Raw genomic sequence first — 19,348 nt, 5'->3', positions numbered from 1 at the left:
ATTATGAATGGTCCGTGAAACCATTAAGAAAAAGAGGTTGGAATAGGGTGATATATGTGTGGACTTTTCTTCTTTAAGCTTTAAAAGCACTTAATCTTTAGGCTCAAGGTTGTCATCTGAACTAGCCGGATGTTTAACTGATAATCAATCACAGTCAGTCCATAATTTGAAAAAAATAAGACTTTAGAGCCAACATAGCTGCTAGATGTTCCCTTTTGGCAACTACAACTTTGGTTTAAGGTGCCATTTGGTTCCTAGCTTATGTATCCGAGTTTCTAACACCACCTCCATCACTGAGGAACTTCCTCAATGGGTTGACAAGGTGTGAATGCCATACAGACAACTAACTATGGCCATATTTCACCATATATATGTCACCTATTTCATGACCTAAAAATGAGAGGAGCACCCCCCCAAAACATGGCACCACTCCAAGATTGTAGTCATCTCAAAACCATATAAAGACCACCAGAACGTAGAATCTTTTCAGACAATCTCTCTGAGTAATCAGGATCGTAACATATTTACATCAGGATTAAGGTATTTCTACAAAAAATAATAGCCCCAGATCAAGCTGGTTTTGTTCCCTGTCAAAACATCACAGAACCAATCAGAATACTTTCAAACATAGTAAACAAACAAATTTCCCCCTTCTATTCAGGGCCTTGGAAATTCACAAGGCCTTTGACTGCCTAGAATGGGATGACATGCTGACAGTCCTATCTAAAACGCAATTTGAGCCCAAATTCATACAGATTTTGAAATGAATCCACTCTAAAGCTACAGCTACACTAAAAACAAACAATATAAATTCATCCCCAGTGTTTAATTAATATCTTCACTTTGAACCCCCACCCACCCCGCACATTCATCAAGATACCAACACTTTATGTTCATTGGCAAAATAAGCACAGCGTAGGCACCTGCCTGATGTCAAAAGGCAGCGAGTACCAGAGTGCCGTTGCTGCCACGCTAAAAGATTTGAGTTCTCACAAATGCAGAGCAGGTTATTGTGCGGCACCTAAAACAGTGCCAGCTCTGCCGATCAAAACCGTCAAGCGTTCGTACGTGTGGTAAGACGATCTCCTACATACCCAATAGATCAATGCGTTTCAGTCAATATTCTGCCTCCGCCACGTAGCCCACAGGAATTGCAACAGAATGCAAAATGACAGCTATTAATATATGTTGCCGTATCTGCACGCCTCCAGTGTGGAATGCTAACCCGGCTCCTGTCCCACAAAGAAACTTAATCTCTTTCATTCTGTCCTCACCCACATCCCTTTCGTCTCCCGCTTGTCTGTAAAGGAGGAACATTAGTCATTTTTCTAATGGGGGGGGGGACTCTCAATTGTTTTTCACTTCGTTTTAATAGCTATGAATATTAAACAGAAAGCCTCATTCATATTTAATGGCCTTCTAGTTTATATATTTGAGACAGCTGCCTTGTTTTTAATAGAAACCACAAATAAAAGGCAGAGGTAGGAAATTCTTTCAGCTTCTCAAAATTTGCAATTTAATGAAACCGACAACGTGGAACGCAAATTGGCGACGGCAAAATTAAACAATTTCTTCGCCGTTACAACATTGCAAGCAGAAGACACCCCACTCTTCTCCCCCTACCACAAGCACCCGCTTTCAGAGTTAATGCATACCTATAACATTTGGCACAAATAGATTGCACGCGAAAATAAAGAGCGATTTCTCATGGCTGGTGAGAGACGGCTCTAAAAAGTCAGCACTTCTGAGCACAGCAGAAATGGGGAAAGGATGCGGTCAGCTCAGCCGAAAGGGGAGGGCAAGGCTAGCCTGACCACGGCACAGATGGGACCCTAGCCCTAGCGGGAGATGCACAGCCCAGCCAGATGGCTCATCGCTGTCCTTGCTTGTGCACTGAAAAGCATGGTCCGTAGGGAAACGAGTCTGTGGGTTTTTTTAAAATAATAATAATATTAATAATAATAATAATAATAATAATAATAATAATAATTTATTTATACCCCGCCCATCTGGCTGAGTTTCCCCAGCCACTCTGGGCGGCTCCCAATCAAATGTTAAAAACAGTACAGCATTAAATATTAAAATATTCCCTAAACAGGGCTGCCTTCAGATGTCTTTTAAAGATAGATTAGCTGCTTATTTCCTTCACATCTAAAGGGAGGGTGTTCCACAGGGCGGGCACCACCACCGAGAAGGCCCTCTGTCTGGTTCCCTGTAACCTCACTTCTCGCAATGAGGGAACCGCCAGAAGGCTCTCGGTGCTGGATCTCAGTGTCCGGGCTGAACGATGGGGGTGCAGACGCTCCTTCAGGTATACAGGACGGAGGTCGTTTAGGGCTTTAAAGGTCAGCACAACACTTTGAATTGTGCTCGGAAACGTACTGGGAGCCAATGTAGGTCTTTTAAGACCGGTGTTATATGGTCAGTCCCAGTCACCAGTCTAGCTGCCGCATTCTGGATTAATTGCAGTTTCCGGGTCACCTTCAAAGGTAGCCCCACATAGAGCACATTGCAGTAGTCCAAGCGGGAGATAACTAGAGCATGCACCACTCTGGCGAGACAGTCTGCAGGCAGGTAGAGTCTTAGCCTGCGTACCAGATGGAGCTGGTAGACAGCCACCCTGGACACAGAATTAACCTGCACAGCTGTGTGTCCAAAATGACTCCCATTTTGTTTTTTTTTTTTTGGGGGGGTGGACTGCTTCACTGTCCCCACTCGCTGCTGTTTTCACCAGCACCTTCACAGAGGCCATCAGAACCAATGGCCCCGTGAGGAAAAGGCGATGCAGAAGGCAAAATCTTTCCCTACCTCCACTAGCTTGGTCCTTCTCCTTTCAGAACCAACTCCTCTGCAAGGCAGGGCAGGAGGAGGATCTGCTCAGACGTGGTGGTGCTGCTGTCATCATCTGAGTTGTCCTGAGCCTTTCCTGCCACAGTGGGTGGCTTCGCTCCAAGCCCAACCAGAGTGTCAAGTCCAGCAGATCCAAGCAAGGTCCCAGAAGGCAGTCCGCAATCCGTCTCTCTCCCCCACCCCAAGTAAAGCCAAAAATTTCAATACATTCCTTTCTGAGAAGGCTGAAATGCAGGACTCTACTGGCAAAGAAGTGGAAAAAACATCTTTATGTACGTCACAACAGCGGCGAGAGTCTTAATAGCACAAGGATGGAAGACTGAGGAGACTCCGACTAAAGAAGTATGGCAAGAGAAACTGACGGACTATGCAGAATTGGCAAAATTGACACACAAATTACGGGACAAGGACAACTGTGACTTTAAAGATGAATGGGAACCTTTTACAAAATACTTAAAGATGCAGCAAAGTGAATTGGACTCCTTGGCAGGTTTTGAATAAACACTCACAAACTTTTCATTGATAATAACCAGTTAGATATATTAAGGATCTATACAAATTTGTAACATGCAGAGAATAGCATTCATAGAGAAACCAGAGATTGGAACTGAGGGAAGTCAGGATGGGGGGTGGGGAGGGGGGTTGTTTTATGGGAGGGAGGGGGAGGGGGAAATGGGGGAGAATTAAAGATTATATGATTTAAGATAATACGTTTTGTTTAAATTCCTAATAAAAAACTTATATATAAAAAAAAGAAATGCAGGACTCTTCTCTTAAGTAGCCTAGCAAGACCTACTTTGAGTAACAAGCAGCCTCTGGCAACCAGCCTCATCCACACAGGCACCAGGTGTGTCATCCGGCCACCAACCCCTGCCCTAAATCTTAATTTCTATGCAGGGGCTAACGAGGGGCTGCCCATATCTCTTGCCCACATCAAGCTCCATTCCTTCAGCCCATGTTATTCCTTCCTTCCAATCCAAGCCAGTTTTCATCAACCTGGATAGCTCAGCAGAATGGCCAGGGGCAGCTTGAGCACAGAATGGATGGGACTCCTGCAGAGGGATGGATGGCCCAGCCAGCTGGTCCCTCAATGTCATGGCTTTGCTGAAAGCAGGATTCTTGGGGAAACGAGTCCATGTTTTTCACCTGTCCAGCTTCAAAATTTCCCACTGGCTGCTGCTTTCAGCAGAACCCTCACAGAAGCAATGGGCTCCTGGCTGGCTGGTGCTGATGGGAGTTTCAGCCCCAAAGATATGGAGGTCACCGGGTTAATAGAATAGAATCACTGAGCTGGAAGAGACCCAGAGGAATATGTAGCTGTCCCCTTTTGGGGATCGAATCTGCAACCTTGGTGTTATCAGCAGCATGCTCTAGCCAACTGAGCTATCCAGTTGCCCAAATAAGTGTTCCCTGCCTGGATTGGAGAAGGCTGATCTAAGCCCCTAATACAGAGACTGTGTGTGGGACGCGGGTGGCACTGTGGGTTAAACCACAGAGCCTAGGGCTTGCCGATCAGAAGGTTGGCGGTTCAAATCCCCACGACAGGGTGAGCTCCCGTTGCTTGGTCCCAGCTCCTGCCAACCTAGCGGTTTGAAAGCACATCAAAGTGTGAGTAGATAAATAGGTACCGCTGCGGCGGGGAGGTAAACGGCGTTTCCGTGCGATGCTCTGGTTCACCAGAAGCAGCTTAGTCATCAGCTTATTGGCTCCCTCAGCCAATAAAGCGAGATGAGCGCCGCAACCCCAGAGTCGGCCACGACTGGACCTAATGGTCAGGGGTCCCTTTACCTTTTACAGAGACTGTGTGGACCATACACATTAGATTGCAAAGATCAGGCATAGGCAAGCTCGGCCCTCCAGATGTTTTGGGACCACAACTCCCATCACCGCTAGCTAACAGGACCAGTGGTCAGGGATGATGGAAGTTGTAGTCCCAAAACATCTGGAGCGCCGAGTTTGCCTATGCCTGGCAAAGATCAACCGAAGGGTGGGGGCTCATATACAGCTGTGGGTTGCAGGGTGGGGTGTCCTAAGACCTGCTGCTATTTCTGCAGCAAGGTTCCATCAGGATCCCTGTCTCTAGTGTCCTAAAGCTGCCCAATCAGAGAGAAAGAAAGTGAGCCAGCCACTGAGGATGGGCTCATAGGGTCCTTCTGGAGAAGGAACATGGGAAGAACACCAAGACGGAGCTGTTCTGTATGCTCCAAAGCTAAGCATTTAGGAACAGTGAAAATACCAGGTGCTTCAGTTTCACGAGAAGGGCACGCATGTTTGGCTATGTACAATGGAACTTCAAAGAAAACACAACTTAAGTCACTCCAAAAGATTATATTGAAGCACTTGCAATCATTTGCCTATCTACATGCACAAAAAATAATAGATCTGGCCAAAAGACAACACATGGAGATCGGCATTCATCAATGCAATGTATCCTGAATTAATATTATTATTATTGTATAATCTTTGAAAGCTGTATAATCTTAGAAGGGTCACAGCTGTGACTATCATGTAGGGACCCTGCACTTCTGGATTGGCCACTAGACTACTGCTCATATATCTGGCAGTGCAGTCACAAATATAGCCTTTCTGTCACAAAATTATTAGCCCTTCAGCAAGAATAGGTGGGAAGAATAGCTTCCAACTGCAAATTCTGGCTTCATTGTCCCAACTCCATGAACAAGCTGCAATTCTCTCCACAATAAAGGAAAGGTCACAGGCAGCTCAGGTAACACGTCAAAGAGAAAAGCCAACATCAGGAACTCAATAGCTACAAAGCTGACCCAGAGAACAGCCAGAGAAATCAGCAGGAAACATAATGAGGCCCAAATATAAACCAAGCCAAGCGCATTGTTAGAAAAACAAAGGAAGAGACTCATTCTCTCCTGTACAGAAAATTATTTATATATCTGGATGAGAGCGGTTTTCAAAAACAGGTGGGGCACCCTCCCAGAGATGCATGTGTGTGTTGAATGGTTTCTTTAAATGTAAAGGTTCATCATTGTTCCACTCGATGTGTATGTCTTTAAAGGGCCAGAGCAAAATAACGAGACCCAGCTTTACAGCTGTGAAACATAGCAGGTGCTGCTGAGTTGTATTGATTAAGCTGTGTCAGCAATTGGGTAGAGTATATAAGGAGCAGCACCTAGCTTTCCCATTATCCTGGGGGAAGGGTTGGTGGTTGGGTCTGGTTTGTTGTTGATGTATTTAGTGTATAAGGAGTTTTTGTTTTTGTTATTAAAACCTTGTTTAAGTTATTTTTGAGTCCCTTTTTAATGCATGGTCTCCCCAGCAAGCTCTTTGCAGCGCTACCATACTGCAAATAGCCAACAGTGTGGTCTTGGGCTTAGCAACCATGAAGTGAAACTGGACAGAACAGCCTGTTTCTGATTATGAGGTTGCATTTCAGGGGTGGAGAGCCTCAGGACTAGGGGAGAAATATGGCCCTCTAGACATCTTCATCTGGCCCTCAGAACTCTCCTCAGGCTGATCGCAACAGCACTCTGTCCACCTGCAATTCTCAGCAACTGATACGTTACCTGAATGTTAAGGATAATGGTTTAATTTCCAGAAATGGGAATGTTTACTTATGTTGGATTACTGTGTATTTTTATTCTGAAGAAGTGTGCATGCACACGAAAGCTCATACCTAGAACTAACTCAGTTGGTCTTTAAGGTGCTACTGGAAGGAATTTTTTTATTTTGTTTTGTGTATTTTTAGCATGGGGTTTATCCTTTGGCACTAGCTGTCATGTGATTGGCTGACTGTGAGTCACATGAGAGAGTCACATTCCATTCTGTTGTGACTGTTATTCCAGTAACTGTTGTTTTTAACTGTTTTCTGCTCGCTCGCTTACTCTGTATGAGGGGGAATGGCTGCTGAGAGAGGCTTCTCAAGATACTGCTGAGTACGGTGTGGTGTCAGTGTGATCCATCTGAAGTAAAACAGAGGAAGATCCCTAAACATTAATATCCTGTGAACTGCCCTAAGACCTGCAGGTATAGGGTGGTTAGTTAGTTAGTTAGTTAGTTAGTTAGTTAGTTAAATAATTGAGAAATCTGTGCAGCAGCTAGATTGTAAATATATTCTTCTCAGTTATATGTTTATGAAAGCAAAGTTCTTTTTGAATATAAAGAGTCTGGACATTGTATAGTCTTTACAAAGAAGTTATCAATCACCCAGAATACAGTGGTACCTTGGGTTAAGAACTTAATTTGTTCTGTAGGTCCATTCTTAACCTAAGGTACTTTAGCTAATGGGGCCTCCCTCTGCTGCTGTGCCGCTGCCACACAATTTCTGTTCTCATCCTGAAGCAAAGTTCTTAACCCGAGGTACTATTTCTGGATTAGCGGAGTCTGTAACCCGAAGCATCTGTAACCCGAGGAACCACTGTCGTTATTTAGCTTCCTAGCTGTAAGCTACTCTGTGTATCATCAGAAATACACACACACACACACACACACACACACACACACACACACACACACACTACTCATATTGAAATGCTGCCCCTCAATGAGGCCAAACTTAGATTCACAAAAAGTTTAGGGCTATGCGTACCCTTGCATACTCCCAGAAAAAAGTGTGTTCTCTCTCTCTCTCTCTCTCTCTCTCTCTCTCTCACACACACACACACACACACACATATACTGCCTCTCTGACAGTGGACAGAATGGACCAATGCTTCTGAGCTTCCCAGGGCATTGGGCTGCCCTCTGCTGGAAGCAGAATGCTGGAGCAGATAAGACACAGCACAGGCAACCTGAACATCAGTTTAAACACACACTGCAACCTGTACTGACTGCTGGGAGGTAAGCCCATTTAGCTACTTCTCAATGTAGCAGCCTCTTTCCCAATTAAACCACCACAGGGCAAAACACAGTTGCTTTGCACAAGCCCTGTGCAACTTCTGTGTCTGGGGGATAAATAATGCTGGCGAGGCAGAACAGGAGCCCCGAGGCCTGTAAGCAACACCAGTGCCAGGACGTCATTTGGAGTCAGGTCCTTCTCACTAACTGGGGCACAGCTCAGCTCACTTGCAAGCTCCCCCACGGATATAATTTCCCAGTAGGCAGATAAAGGCGATCTATCTCTCTCTCTCTCTCTCTCTCTCTCTCTCTCTCTCTCTCTCTCTCTTTCTCAAGCTTTTCTAAACGTGTCACCGAAAATAAATTTTTAATCATTATTTAAATACATTTTCCACCCTCAGGACGTTCTAGGGTTTCACCATCTCACAGGAAGAGAAGGATGCAAGAACAGACTGACCCCCCTTTCACACTTTTCCCAGGGGGCCAGGAGAAAGAGGAGACGCGGGGAGGACGGGGCCCTGGTAACAAGCTTGAACTCTTTTGTTGAGCATCAAGCTATTTCAGCCGTTTAAAAACAACACAGAAAAAGATCATACAGGCTTCCTTCAGTTCACTGCTCTTGGGAGTTGTTCTAAAACTCCCTGCCAAAACTTTCCTAAATGATCATGCAAGTACAGCAGGGAGGAAAGGAGTCTGGAATTTGTGGGAAGGCAAGCAGGCAGGCGGGACGCGGGTGGCGCTGTGGGTTAAACCACAGAGCCTAGGACTTGCCAATCAGAAGGTTGGTGGTTCGAATCCCCACGACGGGGTGAGCTCCCATTGCTTGGTCCCTGCTCCTGCCAAACTAGCAGTTTGAAAGCACGTCAAAGTGCAAGTAGATGAATAGGTACCGCTCCAGCGGGGAGGTAAACGGCGTTTCCGTGCGCCGCTGTGGTTCGCCAGAAGCGGCTTAGTCATGCTGGCCACATGACCACATGTACGCCGGCTCCCTCAGCCAATAAAGTGAGATGAGCGCCGCAACCCCAGAGTTGGCCACGACTGGACCTAATGGTCAGGGGTCCATTTACCTTTAAGCAGGCAGGCTGGTTTTCAGTTGCAACGCATTTGACCTTCTTGACATAATCACACTGAGATAAAATGGGTTGTATCTAACATTAGACAGACTCAAGAGCAGACCATTTGAAATTAATGGACATGACTCATTTAGGTCCATGGATCTACTTTGAGTAGGTTGGTTGCAGCCTAATAATAATAATAATAATAATAATAATAATAATAATGGCAACATCACACACCCCCTGCCATGTGGACATCCCTTGCAGGCGACCACTGTGCCTGGAGGCTGCAGACAAGTTGTACATCCATGGCAGTGACCAGAGGAGAAATGACCGCTGGGAGGACAGCAGAGAGAAGAAACGCTGTGGTGCATCTGCAGCAACACGACCGGACACCTTCGTCTGCCCCAGCTGCAACAAAACATGTCTCTTCCGCATCTATCTCTGCAGCCATAGCTGGCGCTGCAACCTTCCAACAGCTTGATCTCACCCCCAAAGTCTCACTCCTCCATCATCTCCGGAGACAGACCAGCAGTGATGATGATAGAAATGAGTTGCTCCCTCTAATGCTGGGTGAGATTGCAATCCCAAACCCCTAGGTCTTTGCTGTTGGAGGCCGCAAGAGTATAGCCATCTGCTGACCTCTGGCGCCACAGAGCTTCCACTTATTGTGTGGGGTCTTCAGGGGGAGAAGAAGACATTTCCAGTCTGGCCAGGGCAGGCCTGGGCACAAGATGTATCACACAAGGTAGGACAGAACCAGCATTGCCCGAAATCTTAAGAACACTGCTAGGGTCTTGCCCTCTATTGGCTCCACCACCTTGGGAGAGCAGCCTGCAATCTTTAAAGCGCCTACAACCTATTCTGTATTCTCTTTCCCACATGGGCCAACCAAATGCCTCCGGGAAAACCTCAAACACCTTGAGGTCTGAGCTTCCACGCCTCTATGGTCTTCAAATAAAAACATCTTGGAGATCCTGGGCCACAGGGATGTCAGGCTGGCCTCAACCAGAGCCAGGGCTTTTTCGGCCGTGGCCCCGATCTGGTGGAACGCTCTGTCACAAGAGACTAGGGCCCTGCGGGACTTGACATCTTTCCGCAGGGCCTGCAAGACAGAGCTGTTCCCCCAGGCCTTTGGCCAAGGCACAGTCTGACCCCCTCCTCCTGTAATCCTCATGGAACTCTAGCCCAATGGTTGCCATTAATTTGATTCTGAATTGATTTTAGAATGTATTTTAATTAATTGACTGTGATTTTACGTAAATTGTGCTATTTTTACTGTTGTTAGCCGCTCTGAGCCCGGCTTTGGCTGGGGAGAGCGGGATATAAATAAAATTATTATTATTATTATTATGGTCTAACTACACATTCAACATTTTAAACATGGCTGAAAATTAAACCCATTAGACTATCTGAGAGCAATATCCTCTTTTATGCATGACCAAAAAAAAAAAGCAAGAGTAAGTTCTAATTATATAATGCACAGATTGCATGTATGTGTGTATATGCACAATTATGTAATGGTGGGATAAAAATAGCACCTGGCCACCACATCACCAAGAGTGGAAAATGATCAAGCCAGCTGAACCCTAGGATGGAAGGCAGTTTCCATCACTGTACGTTTTTAAGCACCTGCTAAAAAGATTTTTTGTTTAGATAAGCCTACCCAGATGTTTCGGAACTTGATGAAAGCCTTAATCCATTTTTAGCCTATTGTTATTTTAACTTTTCAAAAGTCTTAAATTATTCTTGCTAAGTTTTCCTACTGATAATTTTGCTGTGCACTGCTTTGTGGTGTTGTTGTTGCTGTTTAAACATTCAAGCAGTGTATAAATTTTATGAAACAAATAAATAATAGATCCCCCAAAAGGTGTCCATGTTGGTCCATTGCAGCATCTGAGCAGCTGACACTGTTATTTCAGCCCAGGCATTTGTGGGCCAGAACCTTCTGCAGATGCAAAAGAAATCCAAGCTGCGTTGCTCGTAGAGGAAAAATACAAAATCAATTGTTTAAACTTTGGCCGGATGAACTACTGCTGCTCTCAGCCCATTCATTAAAATCATATGAGTTTTAGTCCATTAAGCCGGGGGGGGGGGGGAATTCTCAAAGCAAAATGTGAACTTTGCTTTTCAGTAGTTGGAGCAGGCACCAAGATAGAAGATGCATTACCTCCTCCTTACATGAGAAATGTATGGGGATGGAATAGGGTGGAGGCCTCTCCAGACAGAGACTGCCATCTGCAGCCTTTCAACATTGCCATTCAGAGAAAACAGCATATTTGAGCATGTTGCTGAGCTGCTTAAGAGGGCCGGGAATTCTGCAGGTCGGAGAAAAACACATTTACAGGGGAGGCTGGTCCATTAGGGCACTGTTCCACCAACCTCAGTCTGCCTGTAGCCAGCCCTCATGTATCTGCTTTGCATGCAGAAGGTGCCAGGTTCAATCCTTGGCAACTGCAGGTAGGTCTGGGAAAAAATCCTAGAGAGCCACTGCTAGTCATTGTAGATAATCCTGAGCTAGTCTGTATAAGTCAGCTCCTTATGTTCTCACAATCAGTCCAGGGGATGGCACTGGCCACCAGCTTCTTCTTCCTTAGTCTCAATGCTGCCCTTGTAGGGAAGAGGATGGGGGCAAAACTGGAATCAGTTGCCACTGCCTGTCATTGTCTCTGGCGCCACCTACTGCTGGGCTCCCTGCCTACCACCCAACCAGTCCCAATTGGCAGCAGCCACCACTGTACATGTATGTGCCAGTGGACCCTACACACTTCCTATTTCAATTTGAACTGCACACAACAGCAATGTACTGAATAAAATGGAAAGGGTATCACACTCTCCAAACGTCCATCATCAGCATGCAAAGCTTACAGATACATAAACATTTATTCAAATTTTAAAACCTTTAAAACCTTTAATGATTAAAGAAAGAGTGGGGTTGTCCCATTTTTAATAGCAATAAGGTAAAGGGAATCTCTCAGCCCTCCAATTATTGGAAACAGCCTAAGTGCAATTGCCTATAATTTAGGGGCCTAACTGGTAATAGTGGCTAAAAGACTGCAACTGTCAATCAGAAGTCCCAGTGCAAAATTAAATGTCACAACAAACTCACTGGCTGGGTTCAGATGTCACAGTTAACATGAACAAGCAGCGTGTTTTGGTGCTCACTGCTCATCTGTCCCTGCTGCACCCCACTTTTTCTTTTCTTTGACATGTTGGAGAAGAAATCAAACAGGAAGCCTGCTTTGCATTATGTGGGAACTGGCATTCGTGGCTTTTGCTTCTCTCCAAGCAAACCACGATTAGAAAACAAGGGTTAAACCTAGTTCACACATTCTGTTTGGTCACGTTAAGCCACAGTTGAATGATTGCTATTAATATCAATTACATTTATCAATCGCTTTACACAAGGAAAAGAAACCTCAAAGCAACTTAGCAAGAGCAAATACAACAGATAATAGCAATTAAAACCATGAAAAAATGAACACTGCAGATGCATTAAATACTCATCCAGCAACATATTCATAAGGACAAGTCCTACCCATGCCACTAAAGGATGAGACCACCACAGGATGCAATCTAATTAAGCAAAGGCCTGGGGAAACAAAATAGCTTTAGTCTAGTGATTAAAGAGGGGACGTGGGTGGTGCTGTGGGTTAAACCACAGAGCCTAGGGCTTGCCGATCAGAAGGTCGGCGGTTCGAATCCCTGCGATGGGGTGAGCTCCCGTTGCTCGGTCTCTGCTCCTGCCAACCTAGCAGTTCAAAAGCACATCAAAGTGCAAGTAGATAAATAGGGACCGCTGCAGCGGGGAGGTAAACGGCGTTTCCGTGCGCTGCTCTGGTTCACCAGAAGCGGCTTAGTCATGCTGGCCACATGACCTGGAAGCTGTACGCCGGCTCCCTCGGCCAATAAAGCGAGATGAGCGCCGCCACCCCAGAGTCGGTCACGACTGGACCTAATGGTCAGGGGTCCCTTTACCTTTACCTTTAGTGATTAAAGACTGACAAGGATGGGGCCAGGTGGGAAGAGCATTTCAGGTGAGGGCCACCACTGAAAAGGAGCATTCTCATGCAGCCATCCTCCACACTTCCCATAGGTGGGCCACACAGAGAAGAGCCAGTGGTAATAAAAACAGCAGGGTCTGGGCTGGTTCATATGGAGAATGGCAGTCCATACTAAACTACAGCTTATCATGATGTCCAAACCAGGCCATTATTTGCCCTCAGGCAAGGCACTATATCTTGGTACTTGGCCCACTTCAGAAATAGGTCAATAATAGTACTGACCTGATTTATAATGCTAATACAATTATTGCGAAGAGGGTGGATTAGATCCAAATAGCCGGGAAGTAGAAGGAAGGAGACATTCCACAAACACTTGCACAAAAGTTTGTGCAGGTGTAAAATCCAGGATAGGTCATTCACATCCTTCCTCTTGGGAAAGCAGTAGAACAAACTTGGATTCCTCTGCAATGTTCAAGTACAGTGGTACCTCGGGTTACATACGCTTCAGGTTACAGACTCCGCTAACCCAGAAATAGTACCTCGGGTTAAGAACTTTGCTTCAGGATGAGAACAGAAATCGCACGGCGGCGCAGCAGCAGCGGGAGGCCCCATTAGCTAAAGTGGTGCTTCAGGTTAAGAACAGTTTCAGGTTAAGAACGGACCTCCAGAACGAATTAAGTTCTTAACCCAAGGTACCACTGTACTGCCATGAGGCAGCTGTAACCCACCAAAAGTATTCCACATGCAATGCCATAGAGCGCTGTGTCAAGCACCCCATCAACACTAAGCATTATTCTATCATATAAGGAAGACTTTGCCAAGCTGAGGCCCCCTCCAGATATTGGCAACTACAACTCCCATCACCCCCTGCCAATTCGTACTGATGGGAGTTGTAGTCCAAAACATCTGAAAGGTACCAGGTTCCTGAAGGCAAAGATAAGGAAGGGAGCAGAGACCACTTCTTCAGAGACAGAACCTTTCCCATATGTTTGCTTCAAGGTATATACTTTGCTACAAAAACCTCAAAATACCACTTTTCACATTTAAATGCCACCGCCCACATATTTTGCGCTTTGGGAAATGTTTTTTCACCTTCCAGGTGAATTCAGAGCATGCTAGAGTTATGCAAGAGCCAGTTCTTCAAGAACTCACCACCTCGTGCCAGTTAAAACAGGCAAAGGGGCAGGTGATCGGAAGTGTTAGGAGTTAAGTTTGGTACACAGAGATAAGTTGGGGACGGGGGTGGGGGTGGGGACTACAGTGTTGTACAGTGGTACCTCAGGTTAAGTACTTAATTCTTTCCGGAGGTCCGTTCTTAACATGAAACTGTTCTTAACCTGAAGCACCACTTTAGCTAATGGGGCCTCCTGCTGCTGCCACGCTGCCGGAGCATGATTTCTGTTCTTATCCTGAAGCAAAGTTCTTAACCTGAAGCACTATTTCTGGGTTAGTGGAGTCTGTAACCTGAAGCGTATGTAACCTGAAGCGTATGTAACCTGAGGTACCACTGTACTTATAAATAGGATGTTAGTCAAAAGAGAAACAAAGTAAGCCACATTCTCCACGTTTATGAAAAGTGTGGATTTCCCCCACTCTGATCCATGACAATTTCACACTCTTCACGGCTGCCAAGAGAAGAATTCTCTGTGCAGACATAGTTGATGGTCTATTGCTCTTGCTCCCTTTCATTCCGCATGAAATTAACATGCTTTTCCCAGCTGCAAGGCAACCTCCCCCCCCCCCGACCCCCACAATAAGGCACAACACTTTTTTCCCTTTTCTTTTTAAAGTACACAAACATCCCCATGAATTGATCATGCAGTGAAATATACCAGTTAGTGGAAGCCGGAAGGGCCCATAGATAACCGAAGGCCTCTGGAAAGGGGGTGGTGATGGGGGGAGAAGTCCAGAGAAGGCCAACTAACCCTTCTTAATTTTATTCAGGCAGCCCGAGTTGCAGAAGGAGCGGACGGATCCTGACTCCCAGCAGCCCCTCCCCTTCATTCCCGCCGTCAGAGGGGTCTGGCGGAAGCTCCAGCTCAGGGCATTGCCTGAGGTTGTTTATAAAATAAAAAATAAAAATGGAAGACACTAATATTTAAGAAACATCCTGATTCAGCAGGGAGATGGTGGCCTGATGCATCACCGCTCTCAGAGAAAGCACATCCCACATTACAGATTCTGGCCACATGCTATCCCTCTCTCTCCATATAGTTTAGCCCCATGGATCTCCCGGCAACCATGAAAGCTGCCTCATTATACCACAATGCACCACAGCCTCTCTTTGGGAGCAATAAGGCAAGGCTTAACTCCATCCCTGCTGGGGAGACAGGAGTTCTCTTGGAAAGTAAAAGGGGAATGGAACAGGGAAAGGAGAGAGCCGCATATGAAACGCATAGGCTGCATTGCCGGCTTGCTGCTTCCCCTTTATGGAACATGCGCTTTGCAAAGTCACATGGACCACAGGAAGCTGACAAAGGCGATCTGGGAAGGTAATTGGGAAAGAGCCCTGTCCCTTTAAATCCTCGCTAGAGGTTGTTTTTAGGACGTTTGCTGGAATATGCATCAGAGCTTAAAAACACACACACACACACACACACACACACACACACACACACACACACAGAGCCTGGAAGAGTGATTTCTACATCATTCTGTTAAATGAAAAATGACCCAAAAACTACATTCAGAAAATGAGCAATTCTGTATTCGCCCCCAAAATAAATTCCATACCCAAAGGGAAAGGTTTCTCACCCCTCTACTGGAGGAGAAATCTGGGCTTTCCCCCAAACTGAATATGCAGCTTCCCCACCCCACACTCTACCCCACAGAAGGAATTTGACAAGAGCGAGAGAGAAAATGCTGGATAAATTCCTGTTAGGTGTGAGCTACAGTAACCTCACTATGGAAAGGGTATTTGCTGCTGAATAGGAGTTGGGAGAGATGAGGGGGGGAATGGGGAAACCACCTATAAATGCCTACAAGCATTTTATTTTATTATTCCCAGTCCTTGTAACCTTTAGGGGGACATCCTAAAGTCTGTCGGACCACAAAGTAAAGATTCGGAGCTCAGAGTAAGAAGAAAATGTATAGACTAACAGCACACATTCGCGTTCCGGGGAGCGGTTGCAGCTTAGTGACAGAGCAACTGCTTTGCATGCAGAAGACCCCAGAGTTGATCCCCTAGGAAGAGATTCCTTGTCTGAAACACTGGAGGACTGCTGCCAGTCAGTGTAAACAATACTGAACTAGTGGGTGGTATAGGTTGTAGCCAATGCTAGTCCTACTCAGAGCAGTCACACTGAAACTAGGTTTACATACATAGCTCAGTCTGTAGCATCTCTTGGGATGTTGTTGATTAGTCGTTTAGTCGTGCCCGACTCTTTGTGACCCCCTGGACCAGAGCACGCCAGGCACTCCTGTCTTCCACTGCCTCCCGCAGTTTGGTCAGACTCATGTTTGTAGCTTTGAGAACACTGTCTAACCATCTCATCCTCTGTCGCCCCCTTCTCCTTGTGCCCTCCATCTTTCCCAGCATCAGGGTCTTTTCCAGGGAGTCTTCTCATCTCATGAGGTGGCCAAAGTATTGCAGTCTCAGCTTCAGGATCTGTCGTTCCAGTGAGCACTCAGGGCTGATTTCCTTCAGAATGGATAGGTTTGATCTTCTTGCAGTCCATGGGACTCTCAAGAGTCTCCTCCAGACCATAATTCAAAAGCATCAATTCTTCAGCGATCAGCCTTCTTTATGGTCCAGATCTCACTTCCATACATCACTACTGGGAAAACCATAGCTTTAACTATACAGACCTTTTTTGGCAAGGTGATGTCTCTGCTTTTTAAGATGCTGTCTAGGTTTGTCATTGCTTTTCTCCCAAGAAGCAGGCGTTTTTTAATTTCGTGGCTGCTGTCACCATCTGCGGTGATCATGGAGCCCAAGAAAGTAAAATCTCTCACTGCCTCCCCTTCTATTTGCCAGGAGGTGATGGGACCAGTGGCCATGATCTCTTGGGATAAGTGGCTTCAAACAGACTACAAGGCTTGTTGAGTGCCCCGTCTTTCCAAACAGTAGTTAAAATACACTTCCCTTAACAGCCAACAGGAGGAGGCAGTGTCCCTGTGGTCAGAAACAAAATGGCCAGTTGTTCAGCTGTCTCATCCATAAACTATGGCTTAGCACCAATGCTCAAGCATTTGTGGGCTCCCGGAGAGGAGATTCTGCTCCAGACAAACCATAAGCTCAGATTCAGACAACATATTAAGCTGAACCAATACAAGGACCAGAGAAAGCAGGAAACAGCCAGCACCGCCTCTCCAGGAACCCTCTTGCTACTGCGTTCCCAATCAACCATAGTTTGGCTTAAAGTTATGCACAGACCAACTCTCTTATCTTGGTTTATTAAGAAAAGCATCCAAAAGTCATGGTAGGGCAATATAGCCATTAAGACCGACCGAAAATCCACAAAGAAGAGGACAAGCTTGTGAATTCACCAGAAGTATTGCTAGGCAATACGAAAACGAAATCAACTTATTCCGCCTAATAATCTTTAAATGGACTGTGGGAGGTGGGATGCCAGCTAAATTAGATTAGGCGGTACTTGATGCAGAAACATCTCAGGTTGCACCAAAGGCTAAAGAGATTGAAACACAGATGCAGCCAGGAGCAGGGGCAACCATAGACAGACATATTCTGAAACATCACAGGGATATATAAACTACTGCAATCTCTTGCACCAGCTGCTGAAACCATCTTTTACATAGAGTTTATCTTTTGTTTCTATTTAGATCTGCATGCAGAAATCTGGGGGTTGAGGGATGAGAAATAGGAAGATCCTACCATTAATATTACCAGAAAAAGCCTGAAATAAGTCTGTAGCTCCATCTGGCTGGGCTTTTATTAGTTGTTATTAATAATAAATGTGCATATTGACAGCTTTATAATTAGCTCCTGAATACACCCTGGATCCTTGCAGGGAGATTGATTTCCTCGTGCAATACTCGTTCGACTGCCAGCCTTGTCTCCCAGCTTGCTGCCTCCCACCCACCCTCTTTGTTCCATTCTTCAACCCCACCCTTGGCCAACAACCCAGGGACACAAACCTCTGTATTCTGTTGCACCAGCAAAAGAGCTCATGCTGAGTTCTGAAAGGTCTGTGTTTTTAGCCTTACTTTATTTATGTCCCGCTTCTCCCCCACCCCCAATAAAGGAATTGGAGAGTGCCAGGAAGGACCCACAACAATAAAAGAAGCCCACAGTCCTGGGTAGTCCATGGGTAGGCAAACTAAGGCCTGGGGGCCAGATCCAGCTCAATCGCCTTCTAAATCCGGCCCGCGGATGGGCTGGGAATCAGCATGTTTTCACATGAGTAGAATGTGTCCTTTTATTTAAAATGCATTTCTGGGTTATTTGTGGGACCTGCCTGGTGTTTTTGCATTAGTAGAATGTGTGCTTTTATTTAAAATGCATCTCTGGGTTATTTGTGGGGCATAGGAATTCATTCATTATTTTTTTCAAAATATCGTCCAGCCCCCTGCTGAAAAAGTTTGCTGACCCCTGGCTTAGAGTGTGGTGCTGATAACGCCAAGGTTGCAGGTTCGATCCCCATTAGGTACAGCTGCATATTCCTGCATTGCAGGGGGTTCTGACACGAGATAATCCTCAAGGTCCCTTCCAACGCTATGATTCTACCCCTTCTAATTATACAATAGAAAGAAAACAGCGTACATTTCCAAGTTTGCACCAGTACGCTGAAATGAGAACTGTTATATAGAACATAAGAAGAGCCAGATAAGGTCAATGGCCCACCTAGTCCAGAACCCAGCTGTGTCCCAGCCTCCTGCTACTAATGCATTTAAAGAATGGAAGCCAGTCTTCTAATGCTGCCTGGAAGCCTGAACTCCAGATGTTCTCAACTAACAGCCCCATCAGCCCCAACAGGCACAGCTGAGCTAGCTGAGGCTGATGGGAGATGATGATGATGATGATATTTACTTGTACCCTGTCCATCTGACTGGTTGCCCCAGCCACTCTGGGTGGCTTCCAGCATATATAAAGACATAATAAAACATTAAGCCTAAAATACCTTCCTTATACAGGGCTGCCTTCAGATGTTTCCTAAATGTTATATAATTACTCATCTCCTTAACATCTGATGGGAGGGCATTTCACAAGGTGGGCGCCACTACCGATAAGGCCCTCTGCCTCTGATGTAGTCCCAAGCATTTGGAGGGCACCAGATTTGGTGAAGTGGGCCTTGTGTGGGGCGGGGGTGTTGATCAGAAGTGATGCCGCCACCACCCATGCCTTGCTCTTTGAAACTGCTAATCTAACTGCAGACAACAAAGATGCACAGAGCACTAGATCTTCCTTGCACATCTAATAATGAACAGGGCTAGAAAGCTGACATCAACATTCAAAAGCAAACAATTAAAAAGTTTGAGACTGGTGGAAAAGGTAGTATCCTGCCACAACTGTCCCTGGACGGGCTCGAACCGCCAACTTTCAGATTCACCTTTTCTATGTTGGGTCTACCCCAACTTCACCCCAATCTATAAATTAGGGGGTGAGGAAACACTCGGGTAAGGAATCACGAGTCTATGAGCCAGATGCAGCCCACAGTGTCTCTTGAATCCAGC

General features: G+C 45.8%; 1 protein-coding gene and 1 long non-coding RNA gene across 7 annotated transcripts in view; one reads left to right on the top strand and one right to left on the bottom strand.

Annotated features, from left to right (window-relative positions):
* OSBP2 (oxysterol binding protein 2) overlaps nt 1–19,348 on the bottom strand; it is a 152,474-nt gene that overhangs the window by 79,347 nt on the left and 53,779 nt on the right. The window contains exon 1 of one of the 6 annotated variants that reach the window (XM_081841798.1): nt 14,641–14,749. The exons of 4 other annotated variants lie outside the window; for them this stretch is intronic. In XM_081841798.1, coding sequence (XP_081697924.1) covers nt 14,641–14,719 — 79 coding nt within the window. In that variant the 5' untranslated portion in view covers nt 14,720–14,749. Of the gene's footprint in view, nt 1–6,386; nt 6,434–14,640; nt 14,750–19,348 lie in introns of those variants that run through there. One more of the 6 variants, XM_081841799.1, reaches the window with a different exon arrangement.
* Nucleotides 6,567–14,810, top strand: LOC309330510. The gene is made up of 2 exons (XR_014151459.1): nt 6,567–6,846; nt 14,660–14,810. It is a non-coding gene; the product is annotated as an uncharacterized lncRNA (long non-coding RNA).

Source organism: Podarcis erhardii (genome assembly GCF_964252035.2).
Source record: "Podarcis erhardii genome assembly, chromosome: 15".
Lineage (NCBI taxonomy): Eukaryota > Metazoa > Chordata > Lepidosauria > Squamata > Lacertidae > Podarcis > Podarcis erhardii.
Note: the sequence above shows the minus strand (reverse complement) of the source record. Positions and strands in the feature narration are given on the sequence as shown.